The sequence below is a fragment of the Malurus melanocephalus genome, unplaced genomic scaffold, assembly GCF_030028575.1.
Source record: "Malurus melanocephalus ecotype Western Australia unplaced genomic scaffold, MMel_1.1 scaffold_198, whole genome shotgun sequence".
NCBI classification, from domain to species: Eukaryota; Metazoa; Chordata; class Aves; order Passeriformes; family Maluridae; genus Malurus; species Malurus melanocephalus.
The window spans coordinates 1,056,939-1,077,553 of NW_026623430.1; the positions used below are offsets into that span (position 1 = coordinate 1,056,939).

General features: G+C 36.3%; 1 protein-coding gene across 3 annotated transcripts in view; it reads left to right on the forward strand.

Moving 5' to 3' along the window:
- The window catches only part of DENND4C (DENN domain containing 4C), a 70,264-nt gene that overhangs the window by 21,877 nt on the left and 27,772 nt on the right, over positions 1-20,615 (forward strand). For 2 of the 3 annotated variants that reach the window (XM_057373474.1, XM_057373473.1), the window contains exons 3-16: positions 2,115-2,367; positions 3,368-3,437; positions 4,654-4,823; positions 6,288-6,529; positions 7,371-7,437; positions 8,047-8,105; positions 9,420-9,564; positions 9,905-10,080; positions 13,758-13,858; positions 16,859-17,077; positions 18,026-18,171; positions 19,225-19,260; positions 19,471-19,601; positions 20,419-20,551. In XM_057373474.1, the coding sequence (XP_057229457.1) occupies positions 2,115-2,367; positions 3,368-3,437; positions 4,654-4,823; positions 6,288-6,529; positions 7,371-7,437; positions 8,047-8,105; positions 9,420-9,564; positions 9,905-10,080; positions 13,758-13,858; positions 16,859-17,077; positions 18,026-18,171; positions 19,225-19,260; positions 19,471-19,601; positions 20,419-20,551 (1,948 nt within the window). The remainder of the gene's footprint in view (positions 1-2,114; positions 2,368-3,367; positions 3,438-4,653; positions 4,824-6,287; positions 6,530-7,370; positions 7,438-8,046; positions 8,106-9,419; positions 9,565-9,904; positions 10,081-13,757; positions 13,859-16,858; positions 17,078-18,025; positions 18,172-19,224; positions 19,261-19,470; positions 19,602-20,418; positions 20,552-20,615) is intronic. The other variant, XM_057373472.1, reaches the window with a different exon arrangement.

The window sequence follows — 20,615 nt, forward strand, 5'->3', positions numbered from 1 at the left end:
CTTCATTATTGGAGATGTAATTCCAAAAAGAAAGTGAGCTCGTATTTCAAAAAGGGTAATAGAAACTGGAAGACATTCTTAACAGCCAGTGTCTTCCATCATGCCTTAATCCCACCAATGTGAAAACTGCAGCTGGGTGTTTGGAACCATAGGGTCATAGCAATGAAACTCATAACTTGTTTGTTCAAACAAGTAATAGAGGTGACAGTAGAAATCAAAAATGTAAGACTTTTCCCTTTGCTTGATRCTCCACTTTTCTGACTTTCCTAGTGTTTGCAATACTTCTATAAGTGCTTTTATTAGTAAGTACTTGTAAAATGAAGGAGGAAAAGGCGTTACAAAGGCTTATTTTGCATAAGAAATGTGAGAGACAGATTATGTTTTATGTTATGACCTAGAGAAGGAGGAGTCAAACTGGACAACAACCCTAGACAAATGCAATTYGCAAAAGTGTGACTGTTTTGAAATGGTTTTCGAGAAGCAAAGTTTTCCATGGTTTGAGGTTTTTAGCTCAACAGCTGCAAGTTGTGACTTGGAGATGCAGGTATTAAGCTGGCTTTAAACCTGAGACTACAGATTGTTTTAAATGTAGCAAGTCTGATGATCRGAGTCTTTACAATTGAAACCATTGCTGAATATTATTGTACCCCATCAACTAGTTGAATAATTGGCAGCTACATCAATGTAGTCCCAACTCATGTGATTTCTTGGCTTTTTTAAAGTGTTCTAGGACTGTAGTTCACGTGTATCATCAAAACTATGATAAGATATATGTGTGTTCTGTTGAAATCAGRGTAAACAGTAATATTTGTGTATTCCAGTATAAAGATGGAAATAGCATTTAAATAATATTGGAAGTTTAATTTTTTTTTAAGTTTTGAGAATTGTTTGATATGAATAAAGATTCTTATTTTTTAGCTTATGACTTTTTGAAGTTTTCAAATACATACTGTGTAGTAGTCTGTCAAACATTTAACCAAAGGTATTTTGGGAGAGTGAATATGTATTTCCTGATTATTTTTTGTTTTGAAGTTGGGATGGACTGCAAGTGGGAAGCTGGAGATCACACACTACAGTTTTAGTGTGTTACCTTTATCTTAAATCTTGTTATGATAAAAACTGATTTGAAGGTGACAAGTGGTCTGTACATACTGCAGAGAACCAAGCAAATGGAGCCATTGCTTATTTGGGTGTGGAATGGGAGATAAAGCTTGCCCTGAAATAGCATCTGTGCATTAAAAATGTTCAGGTGTATATTTTGACTTCCACATTTTTTCTTAGAGTCTTTCTAATAGCTTTATGTTAGAGAAAGAAAAGTTTTAGTTTATTTAGCTGCTCTAAAGCTGTAAAGGATTTTTCATATTTTGCTAAGAATATAATGATCTAATCTTGCAAAAAGAAAAGATTCATGTACGACATGAATTTTACCGTGCAGTCATGTAAGATATACTCTGCTTTCTAGGAGTACAGTCAACTGTACTTCCTATTTCTCCCTTTTCTCTGGAGCAAGAGAGTTTGTCTTCCTGCCTCATTATTTTAAATGCTGTTATTCAAACTGAGTAACAGTTGAATGTCAATTGTTACTGGGTTTGGTTTTTTTTTTCTATAAAAATTCATCTAGGAAGCATCTTCTGTCTTCTATTGTACTTTTCCAAGAATATTGCTTTTWAAAAAACACCAATCAAACAAACCACAAAAAACACTAGCAAAAAATACAGAAAAYACAAGCTTTAAACTAYTTAGCAGGCATTTTTGTGATTGAATTATCCAGTATCATGTGTGCAAACAATTTAAAGTATAATTTGTATTTATTTTTCATTGATGGWGGAGCATTCCAACTACTTCTGTAACTAAATCCTTTCCAATGTGGCTTAGTTTTGTTTTTCCATCACTGATTTATTCCCACAGAAAGTTCAGTATCATTTTAATATTTCTGAGCAGTTTCTTCAACCTTAAGTGCTGCATGTTGAAAGACAATACAAAAAATGCACATTAAAATGTTGCAGTGATGACATAGGTTGCTAAAGGATGGACAGTTTCTCTGAATTTGTTCAASTAACTTCATATCTATTTGAATACACATACATAACACTTTGTTTCTTTGCTGTGTGCAGAGTTCTATATGAAGGGAAGGAACGCGTAATTTCGGGCTGTGAGGTGATTCAGGCTACTCCATATGGCCGYTGCGCTAATGTTAACAACAGCTCGGCTTCCTCGCAACGCATCTTCATCACCTACCGAAGGGCTCCTGCAGTGCGACCTCAGAATTCATTGGCAGTGACAGATATCTGTGTTATTGTCACCAGCAAAGGGGAAACCCCTCCTCACACATTCTGTAAAGTGGATAAGAATTTAAACTGTGGTATGGTGAGTATTTGTAAGCTTGCGTTTCCTTTTTTTTTTTTTTTTTTTAACTCAAACCCCTTTTTTTACGTTTAGAGGAGGAGCCCTTGAGCTCTTCTTAGTACTATTATAATTGTTTTCGCCCTTGAGCTCTTCTTAGTACTATTATAATTGTTTTCTATCACTACATTGTAATTCCTTCATTCTTTATACCATGTGGGAGACATCAGTTTTCCAGGTTTTGTTGCTTTGATTTCCTTTTGTGTTAGAAATTACTGTTTTGTACTGATTACTCACTACTTCAGTTTGCATATTCATGGCTAGTRCTATTTAGGAGTAGTGCAATGAGATTTTAGGATTTTTTTTAAAAATTATCTCTTCACCAGCCTTTSTGAATGCTGACACTTGGGATGAATCATTATTTTCTTAGTTTTTTGTGATTCATGTGTTATTAAGATGTTATAAGCATAATCATTACTGCTTACAGCTGCTCAGTATGTTTTGTTTTAATTGATTCTCTTTGATTTAGTCTGTTTTGCATTTTGTTTACTTGGAGTGAATAAGTGGGTTTTGTTGAATGGTAAAGTGTATTTAGACAAACTGCAAGAGCGCTATCTCAATAAACGGTTTGTAGAAGTAGGATAAAAGCTTCAAGTTAAGATGATTAGAACTTCACTTCCCCTTATGAGATTCCCATGAGCAYTTTTAATTAACCAAGGAAACATGAAGGTGGAAATGGATCTGCCTCACTTTTGCCTGTACTTTCGTTGAAAGAAGTCAGAGTAGTGTGATAGTGTGGTTATTTTATGTAAATCCTGTAATCTCTAGAAAATGAGAGAAGGGTGAATTTCTTGTTTTCATTRTTTACATGCACTCAGCAGCCAACCACTCATTTTATTCCATAATGATTTCTGTTAAAATGTTTGACTTGTTTTAAAGGGAGTATATGTAATATATCCAATGCTTGATTTCTGTTGCTTGTTGTCGTCTTTCCTGRTTCTGAGACAAAACTTTTGTCTTTCAGTGGGGTTCCAGTGTATACCTTTGTTACAAGAAGTCTGTGCCAGCTTCTAACTCTTTAGCATATAAAGCTGGTAAGTAATTTTAGAAGGTACCTAAACATGCTAACATGCTAGAAGGATTCAAATATCATGTTGAAATAAGGCAGTAATTTAAAAAAATTAATTGTTGTCCATCAGAATATTGYTCCTGGAGCAKGCCAGTTGAAATCAGCTTCTAGAAYGMCTTCTTTGCTCTCCCTATTTTTTCCCAGGAGGAAAAAAAAAGGTTTTGATGGGAATAGTATTGTTCTGTATTATTTTAGTTCTTATCRTGACAAGCTTGGTAGCTTAGGAGCTCTAGCAAACACTTGTCTTAGCAAACATTTCAGATGTAATAAACTACCTCATATATCTTGCATTGGTGATAATGGAGGAGTAATTAAAATCCTGTTCAGCCTTACTTGTATTTCTTTCTATGTCTAAACATCTTCTGTTTATTTTGAAAGTTAAATGTGTATCTTCCCTTCAGTTCCACAACTGTTTTCTTGTTCCTTATTTGAGGAGAGTAAAAAATATTCTGAACAATACATGATGAGTCTGGCTTGTAAAAGTTTTTTAATGYGTTGCTGCAGATTATATTTTGTTTCTGAAGAAGCCTAAAAAAACTTTCAGAAGTTTCTGCTGAGCAATAAATGCACCAAATTCCTCAGAAAAGGAGTAAACTACCAAACAGAAGTTGAAAGCATACATAATGAAGTCAGTGTACCACAGAACAAGCAAGATGAGCAGCAGTAGTAAACCCATACTTGTGTGCCTTTTYTCTACCAGCAAGAGTTAGATACGTTTCTGAAAGCTAAATAAAGAATTTGTTTAAATTGAACATAGAGAGTAGCAGGGAATGGTAGCAGTCCGCTATTTTCAGTGAAGGTATTACTGATTTTTTACAGCAAATTTTCACTTGCTTTATAGGAATTTCTAATAAAATCCATTCCAGTGGCACATATAAATAGCACAGGTAATTCCAAACTGGTTTGATATTAAAATCTTAACTATGTGCTGTGTTTGAGCAGTTACTAAATGTAAAAGCTCAAAGGATAACTTCAGTATTTCTTCAGTGTTTTCAAATGATTGTTACTTGGATGGCTTAGTCTTACTGTCAAGTGAAAGGCTTTATCTTTGCAGCTATAATCTTCAATTATAAGGTTCAGGTAACTGTCCGACATAGCTATATTTTGTGGAAAATATATTGCTTGCAATATTTAGGGCCTACAGAGCAAATGTGCTTACTTTTCCTTTCCCCATTCTTGAGGTTTAATTTTCAGATATCCTCAAGAGAACTATGAATCATTTCCACTGTCAGACTCTGTACCTCTCTTCTGCCTTCCTATGGGAGCTACTATTGAGTGCTGGGACTCTCAAACCAAATATCCACTCCCAGTGTTCTCAACATTTGTACTGACCTGCTCTTCTGCTGAAAAGGTATGGCACYACTCTGTGTTTTTGCTTTTATTTCAGATGACTGCAACAGAGTAGATAGGGATTGTTTCTTCTGTGTTTGAGAAATATATTATCTAATACTTCCCTTATAAAATTATATTTCTTAAGCCTTTGTGTAAGATGAAAGTGAAACAAAACAGGAAGCAGCTGGAAGAGTATCTGCTGTTTACTCCTGCGTGGGCTGAACCATACACTTAACAAAACCAAGGCTCACAGCACATGGATTTCCCTGTTCTTTCATGKAACAGGAATGGAAGTGTAGTCTACATGGTAAACCGTGTGTTAGCATGTTACAGTTTTCATGTGGTTACCTTAAAAGGCACTTCTATGTGACTTTATATAGTAGGGCTCTATATATCTCTGCATGTGAATTGGAAACTAGTTACCAGAAAACAGGAGGGCAGGGAGAGGAACGGTATGTGCTGCGAGGTAGCACATAGTAGGTGAAAGGCTCTAATGTGCTTCCAAGACTTAGTGATCTTGTTGAGTTTGCATGAAGGGACAGATGCATAACATGATCTGTCTGCTGAATCTCTGTAAGGCCACCAGCATACAAAGGCACCAAAAATGTGTTGTATGACTTGGTCTGCATGTGGGAAGGTAGTAGAGGTACTCCTGGTCAATCAAGGGAGCCTTTGCTTAGGGTTGTTCTCCAGCTGTTGTTTCAGCTTGCCAACACTTTGTCTGTGTGAACTGTATGAGGAGAGTAAGTGTTTGTAATAGGTCATTGGCTCTCTGTATAAATGTGTGATTAGCTCTCCAATAAACAGCAGTTAGGCTGTGTTGGTGATAACAGCTTAACTTCCACACTGTCTCACTCCCCTGACAGGGAAGTTGATATACTTCTCCATTTCCAAATAGAAAAAAAAAATCTCCAAAATATGAATACTTCTTTTGCAAGGAGGGATGCAGTAGCTGCTACTGTTTTCTTTCCTTGTTCTTCTTTTGCTAAGCTTGCCAGAATAACTTAGTTATGGATCTCAGACAAATAGGGAAGGAATATTAGAAGAGGTTGATAGCTGTTTAGCTTGATAAAATAAGGAAGTCAAAACTAAAATAATTTTATTGTTTAGTTTGGTAATGATGGGGGAACTTAGAGAAACATTTCATGAGGGTTTGGGTTTGAGGTTTTAATGGTGTTTTTGACCCAGATGATTAATGGATAAGGTTTTGTCCCAGAATTAAAGTTTGGTTCCTTCCCTTTCAATTTACTGAGTATGAATATTTATTTGAGGAAGGTGCAATGAAAATGAAGAAGGGAGTTCAAAGCATTTTGTTTATTGGGTTGCTTTGTGTATGTTGCATTAATAAGAAGTTGTTTCATAAGATGCCAGCAAAAGCACTATAGTGTGTGCAAACACCGAAGACTTAAAGATGCTTCAAAAGCTTTAGCCCAATTTTCTGTTAAATACTGTACCTTCTTCGCTATTTTCCTTCATCTTTTAGGTTTACGGTGCTGCTATCCAGTTTTATGAGCCTTATCCTCGGGAGCTGCTAACAGAGAAACAGCARTCGCAGCTGGGTCTTCTGACAACTGTAGAGAGAAAAGTGATTACTTCCAAGTCCATCAATTCCAACAAATGCATCTGTCTTCTCTCACACTGGCCTTTCTTTGAAGCATTTAGAAAATTTCTTATGTTCATCTACAAACTCTCTGTCTCTGGACCTCATCCTCTTCCCATTGAGAAGTATGTAAAACACTTTGTGATTTGACCTGGGAATGTAGTTATAAGCTCAAGAAATCGTGTGATTTGTGCATGTCACAGTTGCTTAGTTGGTATAGTTGATCCATCATCTCGTTTGCACTGTTTAGCTTATGTTGTAGTGATAGAAATTATTGCTGCTTCTGTTTATTAGTRCTAGCTCTTGCAGTGTCAGCAAAGCTAAATGGATTTTACTCTGGGWTTTTTTTTAGAATATGTCAAGCCTGTTTACCTTTCTTGTAGCTRCACAGAGAATGGCTGGGCTGTGATACATGCTACATTTTCAGTCCTGAGTTTTAGCTTAATAAATATAAGCTCAGGAATGCTGGACATTAGCAGCAAATACTTATATCTGTTTCCAAGCACTGCAGGTAATTCAGACTGTCTGTGAATGTGTGTGTAAACTCTGCARAAGATGCTTGTCATGGTTCTGAAAGTTTGCTGAAAAAGATTTTACCTTCAAAGCTATTTATTAGATATTTGGCAGTGAAATATATGAAGTGTGTACTTTCTCTTAGCAGAATCTCTTTAAAAACTCCAAGAACAGCATCAGGCTGCCTGGGATTTTAAGTGTCTTGCTGAAATGCCARTGTATTTGTATATTTTGCTTACATACCAGAAGCTGCCAGTATTAGTTTTCAGGCACAACATGTGAGTGAATGAAGCTTCTTTGTTTTGGTTTTCATAAATGGGCTCTTAAACTTATCAAAAYAGTAAAGAAATCTGAACAGTCTTTCTAAAACATGCTACGATATTAATTCTARAATTGTTTTCAGGCCTTCATTACTCCCTGGTGGTGTTTTTCTAATATCTTGTCTTTTTGCAGGCATATATCCCATTTTATGCACAATATACCTTTCCCATCACCACAAAGGCCAAGGATTCTTGTGCAGGTAAGCARAACATGTGCAACCATTTTAAGATGCAGCAGTGGAAAACCACCTCTTGTCTTTGGTTTTTTCCTTTATGCTTTTTACTTGACTTTGAATGCACACCTGCTGGAAGGGAGAGGGGAGGAGATGGATGGGCTGGCCTTCTCTCTCGTTGATATCAACCTGGTACAACTTAGCGAAGCAAACAAACTATTTCAGACTTCAGATGGTGTGCAGTTCTGAAACATCTGCCACGTATTACCCTTTCATTTTATAGGTACCATTTGCATTACCTCMGTGGTAAGGTTGTTTTCTGTCTTTCCCTGGCTTGTCCACCCATTGCTATGGGTCAGAAGTTAGCCCCTGGGGCACTGTCTCTTGTGCTTCTCTGTTTAATTACCTAGCAGCARTTAAATGCGCAACACTGAGTCACAGACATTTCCTGTAATTCTCAGAATTGTTCCAGTGACTAATACAAGCTCTGTTCACTTAGTGAACCCAAGGACATTGTGTGTGTGTGTGTGCCAGGCAGTTTATGAGACTATGGATATATATATTTATACTGGAATATTATACTGTATTAAGTTTGGGGTTGTTCGTGTCAATCACATACTGCTTTATGTGTTTCAGCTTTCTGCCCATGATGCATTAATATTGTCACAGCCAGTTTCTACACCATTGCCATTAAGGTATCATTATTAATGCTTTAAATGTATGCTRCTTGAAAAAGTCAGAGGCAAGTAGGAGTCAGTCATAGAAGGAAGTYAAATATTAGTGCAATATCATCAGGTATTATAAACAGGAAGCTCAGTATGCATTTATAATGTTGCACAGACTTGTCTTGACATAGATGTGTCCCTTGTGGAAGTATAATATCACTAATTATCCTGAAATAAAGATGAAGTGCCAGATTATTGTAGGAACTCTGGAAGAATAATAAGGTGTTTGTGAGAAAGAAAGTAACACATATTTAAAGATYGTGCATTTTCAGAACAGCGAGAAAAATTTGTTTATAATACCATAGAGACTGCTATCTTGCTCTTTTTGACTTTTTTAAATCCAAGAGAGACAATAACATCAAGTAGGTGAAATCCATGAATGCATAAATGTGCAAACATTTTGGAAATTCAAAACTATACATAAAAGTTGGTATTTGTGCTTGAAGGTTGATGTGCTTGAAGTCTCTGTGGATACTGCCTGCATCTTCTGTGTTAGACCTCATTATGATTGTGACATGTGGTTTTGCTTTAATGCTTTCATTGATTTTCAGTTTGGTTTTAAGTTGAAAACCAAAATCTTCTCCCCTTTTATTCTCTTGACCTCAAAAGAAGAGGAATYCCATATTTAATCACATTTTTTACAGAAGCACTTAGGTGGAAAATTGCAGCCAGCCACCAAATGGCAAAGCAGTCATAAGCACTTTTTTAAGGACAGATTTTACACCCCTGTACTCATAGATATGATTACAATTCCTAAATGTGTACAGTTCTAACAAATGGAATGAAGGATAAACTGTAGAAACTAAAGGCATGTTGCTCTCAATGATGGGTTAATTTTGACTCATACTGGAATTTGATGCTGTGATTCTAAGATCAAATGGATACTCTAGTTTAATATTTTTGTATGAGATAGCTGGTCATGTGAAACTGCTGGTGTTATTTTTGTTTGAATTAGTTATTAACCAATTAGATTTGTCTTACTCTTACAAAGACAAGATGTCTGTGCATCTATGAGACAGAGTGYCATGAACTACACAAATTCATCAGTAGCATGGTTTAGCATACAGTTCTTTGGAAATAGAATTTGAATTTAGGTTCCTTTGGGGAAGTATAAGCCTTAAAATGACACAATAACTATTAGATAGGTTAGGTATTTTATGTATCTTAATATCAGCACCATTCAACTATTTGATCCCAAACAGTTGTCAGAATTTGATAGTAGTGAATGTTTTTTTAAACCCTGTAATGTTCTTCTTTTCTTTCCCCTTCCCATCCACTCCTTAGTGGAGCAAACTTTAGCACTCTGCTCATGAATCTTGGACCTGAAAACTGTGCCACTCTGTTACTCTTTGTATTACTAGAAGGCAAGATCCTCCTCCATTCCCTTAGACCAGCTGTGTTGACAGGAGTTGCTGAAGCTGTAGTAGCTGTAAGTACAAAGCGTTCTGTACAGCAGTGAGAGAAATGTATTTAAACACCACAGTTGTAACAAGGCTTTAAGTTAAAATGAGTAATATACTAAATGGTCATTTTTCCCAACAATAGCATTTAGTTCAATTGCCCTAGCAAATAACTCTTAGAAAGATTGTCATTTTTGCATAGCTGAGAGTTGTACTGTAAATAAGTGATCAAACTTAGGGTATTTTTTTGACRGTTACAAAGCTTTTAGCAATTTAATTTCAATGTCCTGCATGTAACTTCTTGGTTTTTCTTGTACAGTGTCTATTGTCTTGTTTTAATGCATTTATTTCATTTAATTTTTCCTTCAGATGATATTTCCATTTCAGTGGCAATGTCCATATATCCCCCTCTGTCCTTTGTCTCTGGCCACCGTACTCAGTGCACCTCTTCCATTTATTGTTGGAGTTGATTCACGATACTTTGATCTGTATGATCCACCACAGGATATTGTTTGCATTGACTTAGACACAAACATGGTCTACATGTAAGTTCTATGGAGATTTTACATTTTTCTGTTGATGGAGAGATTAATTAAGTGCTCGGGAGATAAAACTGTTGCATGTTGTTTCATCCAGGATGGTTTCTTTCTTTCTTATTGTCCCCTGTTCTTTTTCTCTTGTCCCCTTTTTTCTCTTCTTGTCCCCTTTTTTCTCTTCTTGTCCCCTTTTTGTCTCTTCTTGTCCCCTTTTTTCTCTTCTTGTCCCCTTTCTCTTCTTTTTCCAATGCTTCAAGGCAAATTAAAACTTAATAAGTCAAGGATTGTCACTTCCTATAAAAATCTGATGCAGATCTTGCTGTGAATATAGTAACAGTGGTAAATGACTASGGAAAGGATTGTCCCCCTCTACTGGACGCTGGTGAGGCTGTGTCTCAGAATCTGTGCTTAGTTCTGGGCCCTTCACAAGAAAGACAATGAGGTGCTGGAGCATGTCCAGAGAAGGTGGTTAAGGGCCTGGAGCACAAGGGTTGTGAGAAGCAGCTGAGGGAGCTGGAGTGTGTAGTGTGTAAAAAAAGAGCCTAAGGGAGACGTTAGCACTCTCCACAATTGTCTGAAAGGAGGTTGTAGCCRGGTGGAGGTCAGTCTCTTCTCCCAAGTAGCAAGCAGCAGGATGAAATGAAATGGCCTGAAGTTGCRMCAGAGGAGTTTTAGATTAGATAGTAGGAAAACTTTCTTCAGGCATTGRTCAGACATGGTCAGGCATTGGAACAGGCTGCTGAGGGAAATGGCTGAGTCACCAGCCCTAAGGCTATTTAAAAGACATTGGTTTAGTGGYGGACATTGTTTTGCAATGGTGGTCATGGCAGTGTTAAGTAAGTGGCTGGACMTGATGATTGTGAGGGTGTTTTCCAATCTACATGAACAAGAATGCTTCCGGATCTTTCGTAACAACTCTTGATGCTGTCTTGYACTTGGACTACTTTATGTTAGTGTTAATAAAGAAATTTTCCTGAAGTTACAAGGGCCAAATTTTTTGTGAGACCAATCAAGCAAAATTTGGGGTCTTCGCTACAGTCATTCTAAAATATTTTCACTGAATTATTGTATTTTTAGTACTTTTCCTAAATTGAAGGTATTCCTTGAACAGTTCCTTTGCACCTTCTTTGCAAGAGGCTAATTCAGAATAACTCTTCTGAGTTTCTATAATGTGAATACAAATAACTGAAATGAAAAACCAGGTTTTTCAGGTGTTTAGTAATGTTATTAATTACCTTTTCATTCTAAATTAATTAGTTCATAAATAGAAGGCGGTATCTAAGCTATTTGAAGATGCAGGTGAACATCACTAAATCAAGTGCACATCTTTTCTTTATGAAAATTTAGTTTTACTTGTCTGCTCATGTCACATTTTAACTCATGACTTTTTTTTTACTAACATGCATTAGAGTTAGTAATTTCATCTGTTGATCAGTGAAATGCTTTTTTGATTTTTATTGTCTCAGAAGGACCCTTCCTCTGCTGATGCAAATGTTTCCTTTACATTTACAATGAAATGTTTTGTTTTATCAGTAGCATCACAGGAAATGGTAAACAATGGAGCAAATAGTGTTTATTTTTTTATCTGGGTTTTTTTTTCTCCTTCCCCTAGATCCCCATAAAAAAAAAAAAAAAAAACACTTCAAACAGCATTTTTATCACTTTATAACGAAGTATTATGCCACCAAGAGAATAATTACAGGTGTTGTGAAAAAAGAATGTATTGAAGAAAGTCAAGAAAGATAACTTATTTATTTGAAGATATTTGCGGTGAAAAATTCCTCAGTTTTTTTGTTCATAAATAGAATGGAAGTTGAGGATTGCATTGTAGAAAAAGAGAGATAGAAACAGGAGATTTTGTAGGGAGATAAGGATGTTAGGATGATTTTAGGACTGTTAGGAAGACCAAGTACCAATATTATTTGGACTGGTTGTTGAACAAAAAATCTGCTACTAGCTGACTTCCTATGAGGCAATCAATTGGAAAGGCTTTCCCACCTTTTCTTTTACTGTGTTTATAAGCCCATTTCCCTTTCAATAGTCAAGTGATCTTTTTTGGTTTTGCTGCCCATTTTGCATGTATCCCATCTGTACATGTTTGATTTCCAGAGTCTGGCATCTGCAGCATTTGATTTAGGTAAATGTGAAGTATTGGTACCTGCATTATGAAATGTTTTTAACTTGGAAATGAGTATATCTTTCAATTTTGGAGATAAGAGCTAAACCCAGATCTCTATAAAGCACTTTGTGTTGGAGATAAAATAAAATTATGGCACTACTATGTTGTTAGTGATTGAACATAGTTTCATTTAATTGTATCTACATCTGTTTCTGCTCCTTTTTGGTTCTACGGCTGTGTGGCAGTGTTGGTTTTTATGTGTTTGTTTAAGTGTAAAAGCGTATAACAGCACTGTTGGTGACTTGGAAAGGTTGCTTAATAGAAAAATAACTTCTGGAAAATTTGGTATTTTCTGGTGCATCAGTCTGTATAGTGACTTTCTAGAGCAAGTTTGCTGCTTTCTTATGCTATACCCAAAAGACCTTTTATCCATTCAGCATCTTCCTTTCTGCTTTTTAAATTTTTCTTAACTATCTCTGTGATACTTAATGAGCTTCCAATGTTAACAAGCCTTTTTAAGGCAAAGATTTGAGAGTTTGTTTAAATTTTATAGCAGCATTCCTGGCACTTTTGGAATGGCACCACTTATGTTGTTTATAAGCATRCCACTATTTTGGGGACAAAATGGGCAAAAGTATCCATAAACATGGAATTTTGCTTCAACTCAAGAAAGGTTGGCTTCTTTCCTAAGATATTTCTTTGTTCATACCAATAGAGCAAATAACAATGGAACAAATATTTAACAGATGCAAAGTGCAAAAACAACTAGTGCCAATATCAGCTTGGATAGTAATAACTGGTTTGGTCTCATGGTCACAGGGTTTCTTGTACTCTTTTTAAGAGCAATTCTCTTCCACCTTCTGCTTTTCAGAAAAAGGTGTAGCAGTTCTCTGTATTTATTCCTGCCCTTTGTTTATATCCAACTGCCTAAAGAAGGTCTAGGATTGTATCTGTCGTTCTCTTTAAAGAAGATAAGCATTCCTTTAGACAGTTTGCCCCAATACTTAATCARCCACATCATTTTCCCAACTGTGAACTGAAGTCCCAGTTTTTCTAGTACCTGTTAGACTATAAATGAAGATGGTACTGGGTTGCCGGACATGACCATAAAGTTCCCAGACTGATCTGGCCTTCTTTGGTAGCAATTTCATGTTGTATTCAGAACTGCCTTTATTTGTATTAGTAGCAGTATGGCAGGTTTATAGTACAATAGACTTTGTGTAATAATAATGTACAGAATAGTGTGATTAAATCATAGTAGCAAGGCTGATAAAAAATTTGAAAAGGAAATAATCTAAAAATTCCAAATCAAACTTTAAGGCAGATCCTCCTTGCAGACTGGAGAAAAAACGCTACTCAAACTGAATTTATACTGTTCTATATACAAAGAAATTAAATTCTAAGTTATGTCTCTCCCATTGTTTTAATAAATACATAGAGTGACAAGGTTTCAAAATAATTTGAAGATACTGACTTCTGTAAATGAAACAACGTAAAGCTGTTGACATTATTCTTTKTTATACTGTCTGTATTTCATATGTYCTCTTTTGTCTCTCCTGTGTTTTAGATCAGATGATAAGAAGAGCACCAACTGGAAGCAGTTTCCTAAAAAGCCATGTAAAAATCTGCTCAGCACCTTAAAGAAACTGCACCCACAGCTGGCAGCAGGTGAAATAGATAAAATGAAAATAATTCCAATTAGTATATAAATGTAATTACTTTCTTCTAGCACATGGAGTGTAAATATTTTTTTAGACTTTTTTTAATGTAACTTCCTAGAATTTAGTATCTTTTTTYAGCCTTTACTCATGGTCATGTCYAGCCTCTCATCCACCTGTGTCTCAAATTATTGTCAGAGATCTGTTCRTCCCCCAGCCTGTGTTGTTACTGGAGGTTTCCCCATCTCAGGGTGCAGTACCTTGCACTTGGATTTGTTAAATCTCATGAGAGTCCCATGGGCCCACTTCGTGAGTTTGTCCAAGTTTCTCTGTATGGCGTCCCATTCCTCAGGCGTGCCAACAGCATCACTCAGCTTGGTACCATCTGCAGACTTGCTGAGGTTACACTTGATYTCTTTGTGTTATTGATGATGATATTAAGTAACGTGGCCCCAGTATGGACACCTGACTGGTGTCCATTGTGACTCTAAACTATTTCCCACTACCCTCTGGATGAGACTGTCCAACCACTTTTGTATCCATTTGATAGCCCACCCATCAAATCCTTCTCTTTCCAATTTAGAGATAAGGGTGTTTGTGGGGATCTGTGTCAAAGGCTTTACACAATTGTGGATAGATGACATCTGTAGCCCTTCCCTTGTCCACTGATGCCATCACTCCATCACAGAAAGCCACTGGGCTGGGTCAGGCAGGATTTGCCCTTGGTGAAGCTGTGCTGGTGTCTCGAGTCACCTCCCTGTCCTCCCTGTGCTCAGCACAGCTTCTGGGAGGATCTGTTCCACATCTTGCCAGGCACAGAGGGGAGGCTGACAGGGTGGTAGTTTGCAGCACCCAATATTGGTGAATATCACAGATAATGGCTTTTCTACCACAATAATGGAGTAGCTAAATTTTGACAAAGGATTTTGTAAAAAAAAAAAAAAACAAAAAACCGACCAACTTCAGCCTAATAATTTTGACAGATAAGAGCAAAGTTCTACTGACCTAACGATTTTCAGGTATTGTTTCATTCTAACTATAGATAGATGTTTTCAGGTAAGATGGTTTCTGTATATAAGGTTACAATRTTATGGGGAAGGAGAAAATAATCACCTCACACGTATACAAGATACACAAAATTCATAAATTACAAAAGCAAAAAATGATATTAATAAAGAGGTGGGTGTTCTTGTCTTAGTTTTCAAGATTTTTTATTTGCAAACAGCCTTTCATTCATCTTTTAGAAAATCTCAACTTTTATCAGCAGGTTATATCATTTAGCTTGAGCACAGTCAGTGGTCTCTCTTAATYTTTCTATTTTGGCAGTACTATAGTAGCTATGTTGTAATATAAAGTTATATTTATGTAGAAATATTTTTGTTATTCTAACTGATACTTGTTATAATAAAAAGTGTGGAACTGTCATTTTCAGCAGTAGCTGCTGCTGTTTTTTTAAGAATGCAAGAGTGAACTGTGAAAGTTTCTTACTTGTTTCCACCAGTTGGTAAACTAAAATATTAGGATCTTTGTTGGAAAAATGGTTTTAAATGTGTATTCTTCAGAGCAGGGAAAGCACGATGCAACTAATGAGGGGTTTAAGTCACTTAAAGAATCACTGGCAAAGAAAGGTATCAGCAAAAGTAGATTTCATAAAAATTTGCAAAAGTACAGCAGAGTTCAGTAGCAAGGTTCACTCTATCACTGGCTTCATCGGTGAAGCACAAAAAGAAAAATCATATTATAATCAAGGTAGAATGATTGTGCCAAAACTGGGAATTCAAAGGGACAAGGGTGTGAAGAACTAGGGGAGACCCTCCAGTAGTGTCAGGAGTTTCAGAGAGGGCCCATTTGCTTTCCTCTTGGAGCCTATGTGCGACTGAATCCAAACTTAGCCCTAGATTGAGGGGCCAAGTCCAACTAGGCCCCAAGTTTGTCTAAAGGATTTAGCAGCACTTAGTTGTTGACTGATTTAACATTTACAAAGTGATTTAATAGGATTTACTGTAAGTACCACAGTAACTTAATTACAGATCTGTGATGGAAATATTCATACTATACTTGYCATTGGGTGTTTAAATCCATTCACACATGCATGCACACAGACCCAAAGAATTGTGTACAAAGGACTAAATACCTGTTAAAAATTCACCTTGAATTKAGTGAGATACTCACATGAGTGAGTGACTGGCAACACTCAGTGGGTGACGGGTTGAGCTTTGAGGTTTGGGTGGTACTGGGGAATAGCCCTGACTCTGTCAGCAGGTTTCAGCAATGGTCCTCTGAACATTGCAAACTGSAGAGCTGGTGGGCTCCAAGAGGTCCCACTGAGGAGATGCTGGTGCAGTCACAGCTGCCCAGGAGAGGTCAGAKGGCCTGGCTTACGATTAATCTTCATGGTGTCATAAGATGTTTGTCATAAGTTTGTCTGTCTGTCTTCATCCTGTAGATAGGAAACCACTGGAATTTTTCTCAAAAGTCTAGTTATAATAATATTGTTCTATTCAGGCTGTGATTCAGGCAAATAGTGTTCCAAAGCTATTCATTAGCAGCAGCTGTTCTTTAGGCAGCAGCAGTTCTTGAGAGCAGCCAATGTTTCCCATAAGCTCAAGGGGCTCTTAACTCCTCGGGAGCCATCACTCAAGGCCAAAGCCTAATGAGAATGTCTGAGGAGAATGGAGATTGTAGAGCAGCCCATAAGGAGCTGGGTTGGGGCAGGGGTGGAAAAATACCACACAAGGTGCCCTGTGTTTGCATTGATTTATTATTCAAAGACTATATCCAGTTGAGTATGAAGTAACATTAACTGAGCTGACATCCTTGTTTTATGTCACAGATTGCTGCATGAATTAGAAAAATACACTTTTRAGGTAACCTGCCTTTTATATGGGTCAATTCAATTGGAAAATAATGACAGGATTTCTAATGCGTATCATTTCTGAATATGGACAAGTAGAAAAAATTTCTTGAATACTTTGAATTTTAATTAAAGGATTGTGTTGCTCATTGCTAGTTCACAGGAAAACTCAAGAAGGCTCTGCAGTGGAAATGACACCTATAGAGGCAGATTTCTCCTGGCAGAAGAAGATGATAGAACTTGAGATGGAGATCCAGGAAGCTTTTCTCCGTTTCATGGCATCTATTTTGAAGGGCTACAGAACATTCCTCAAGCCAATTACACAGGCACCTTCAAATAAAGCAACTGCTGCCGATTCCTTGTTTGATCATCAAGGTGAGGGTGGGGCAAACCTGCTGCTGATAGCGTGGCAGTGCTCCAGCTTTTAAGAGCTGCATAATTTTAAAAGGTCAAAGTTCCCTCTGGTTGTACAGTTCTTGGCAGTATTTAAAGTTGCAATTATCTAAAGTTCAGCCATTCAAAGTTGATTAGAACACAGATACACGTAGAACTGCAGGTTTGCTAGCTCTGGGATTAAAAAAGCTTTCTTTTAGTAGCATGATGCCCTCTCATCATGGCAAGAGCATCTCTTGGGAATGAAAAAGTATTTCTCAATTCTTATGAAGCAAAAATGCTAAAATCCCACTAATGAGGAATGAAGAAGTGGTCTTGATATAAGTGGAAAAATAGTAGAGAATGGGACAGAGATCAAAAACATAGCAAAGCAATAAACAATAGTCAGCAGATGTTACTTTGCTCATCACTATCAATTATTCTGATCTGTTCATAAGTTGAATGYTGCAARAAGCTTTGTATGYAGTGTTGTTTTYGGTTTTGTTTATTTTTTTGRGGTTGGTGATTGTTTACTGGAGGAGAAGAGATTTGAGAAGAGATTTTTAGGTGATTGTTTGGAGAGTTTTCAATATTATCAGGTCCATCACCTTTTAGGATARGATCATTTTAATTTAAGTATTGTTTTAGCTGTTGGATGCTTTTGTACAAGGTCATCTTCTTTTTCTTGCACAATGAATCAACAAACAATGAGAAGGGATTACATGGGTGTGATTCATRACCAAGGATCGTTAGCTATGTTAAAAAAATACCTATTAAAAGATGCTGTTATTTTAATCTTCCAAATGCAAGTAGGTATAAGTAGTTGATTTTAATTATAAAGCAAATACTTTATGTATTATAACCTTAAATAATTTATGTTGATACTTCATGTGTTAATTTCTTATTAAATTTGTAACTGGCATTTAGGTGAGTGTTCCCTTTTCTAAACAGGATTTTTAAAAAGCAGAGATCGTGCCTATACAAAGTTCTACACTCATCTTACCAAAACACAGATATTCAGCCGCTTCATTGAAGAGTGCAGTTTTGTGAGTGACAAGGATACTGGCTTGGCATTTTTTGATGACTGCATAGAAAAGGTGAAAAACATAGTAATACTACTAAATATTCATCTTTCACTTTGTTCTGTCTTTTAGTTGAGAAGGCATGTCACTTCTGCAGGAAGTGTTCGAAGGGATTGAAATTCTTAGTGGTTATTACTGAGTCATTTTCTTTTCTTCATCATCTTGCATGGTCATAATTTCTGTGTTATTGGAGGAAATTTTAATCAAAAGCCTGTAGGATTTCAGTCTATAAGATTATGAGAGAAATACAAGTAACTGACACTTAAGGAAAATGCAATCCCTTTAAGTGCTAATTGTCCTCCCTCTTATGTGGAGTTGCYACCAGTGGTCATCTGCTACCAGTTGTTATTTGCACAATTTCAACTTAAAACGTGCCTAGTACTTCAGATGTGGTCAGAACTGGTTTATGTGGATAAGTTCCCCTTTCATTACAAGCATGTTATAGGTGAAAGATTGCTGTATCCTATTTTTTGTTTTTAATGAGGTCACATCAGTATGATTCTGGTCTACATATATTATGGTGTTTGTAGCTTCATCTTTAAAATTCCAAAATCACAATATAAAAGAAACTAGAGATTTGGTTGTTTTTTTTTTTTTTTAAGGCATATATATATATATATATATATATATATATGATTCTTTCTGGCCAAACCTTCATTTTAATGACAAGTTCTTACAGACTCTTTGATTCAGTATTGTTTCTAATCAAATTAACATTTGTAAGTGGTCAAAAGTTTATTTGCTTTTTTTTTCTGCTAAATATGGGGTATRCATCTAGAGAATACTTTGTTAATAATCTGTTATTAGTGCAAGTTGTGATATTTCAACTAAACTAAATGAAGGCACTTTTCCTTTGATTGATTTAGAATTTTGTATTTAGTAGATAGTGTTGGTAGATTGAAAGCATGCTGATTATTCTAGTCAAGTATTTGAAAAAGATTATTCAGTAATACAGAAAATTGCTGTTTCTTCTTTACTATTTCAGCAAGTGACACAGCTTTAAYAGAATTACATAGGATTTTGGTTTTCAGTTGAGAAGAAGCTCTTAATTTTTTTTTCTTTTCCCAGCTCTTTCCAGATAAAGGAACGGAAAAAGGCGAGAAGGTACTTTGCCCTTAAAAATGTTTAGGAATATCTAATAATGAAATAAAAATGGAAAGACAAGGCTTGATATTTAGAGTAATTAGAACAAGCATATCCAATCAAATACAGCATATATAAACTATATTTTCACATATTCTAATACAATTGAAATAAAAAGGACACTTGTTACGAAGCCAAACTCTGTACTTAATGTACAAACTCTGTTTTCAGGTTGATGTAGACTCTGTTGAAGAYGCACGCTTGATTGAGCTTGATGAGTCACAAAAAAGTGAACACACAGTGTTCATAATGCCACCAGAACCGCCTGCTGATGATGGGCAGGACCGAGTGCCAAAATACAGGTACAAGTTAAACAGTCACTAGAATGTTTACAATGTTTAGCCATGCAGATGTTCCATGTTGGTGCAAGGCTTGCATTAATACAGTGTTCAGAAGAACGCTTAGAAAGATACGAACTGCCCAGATTCTGGTACATTTGTGAAGTTCTAGAAGTCAGGTTTTTGTGTATTAGTATATATGAGGGCATGTGGATTATGGTAATAAATTTTTGATAACTTCTTGCAACTTGATAGTAATACTTTTCTGCCTGTAATTCAGTGTCCTTCTTCATTTTTGAGCCATTTGTATTTTGTAGCAAGTTCTGTGCATTTTTTTCCATGCTGGGAATGATGATGGGTGGGTTATGAATTTACCCATTACTACTGATCTGCAGATGATGAACCAAAAGGAAAAAAAATATGCACTCCACTTTTCAGATTTCTTGCATTCAGTTTTTTTCAGCACTGTGCAGGAAGTCTGGAGTTTCAGACACTCTGGGTATGACTTTTTTCTTCCTGTTTCCCTTGAAGATCATGAGGGTCCTATTTTTTGCTGTTGTCCTTGTTAATCATTGTCTGTTCTCCCTTGACCTTCATGACATTGTTAGCAGTCTGGTTCTTATTTCCATTGTCTTTGGAGGTTTAATGTCTGAGACACCTTCTTATGGTATCTTTGTGAATAAGGCTAAAAGGATCTTGCTGTCTTCTCTTTTTTTTCTCCTGGTTCTTTATTCTCCTGTTTGTCATTTTTGTCTGTACAACTTGCCTTTGTATGCCTTTCCTGCTATGAGCAGGTATGTGAAAAGCTTTTATTTTCTTTTTTTTTTAATAATCTATATAGCTATAAGAACTTCCCACGACTAGATTTCAAGCTCTTTGACAGGCCACAGGAGCTCAAGCTCTCCTTCAGCAGACACCCRGCTGGGAGCAGTATTTCAAATAGTCCAGCACTCATGGCCAAGAGGACAAAACAGGTCAGATGAGTCTCACTGTAAGCACTGTGTGATCACTGAAAGACACAAACTTTCTTGGGTTAAA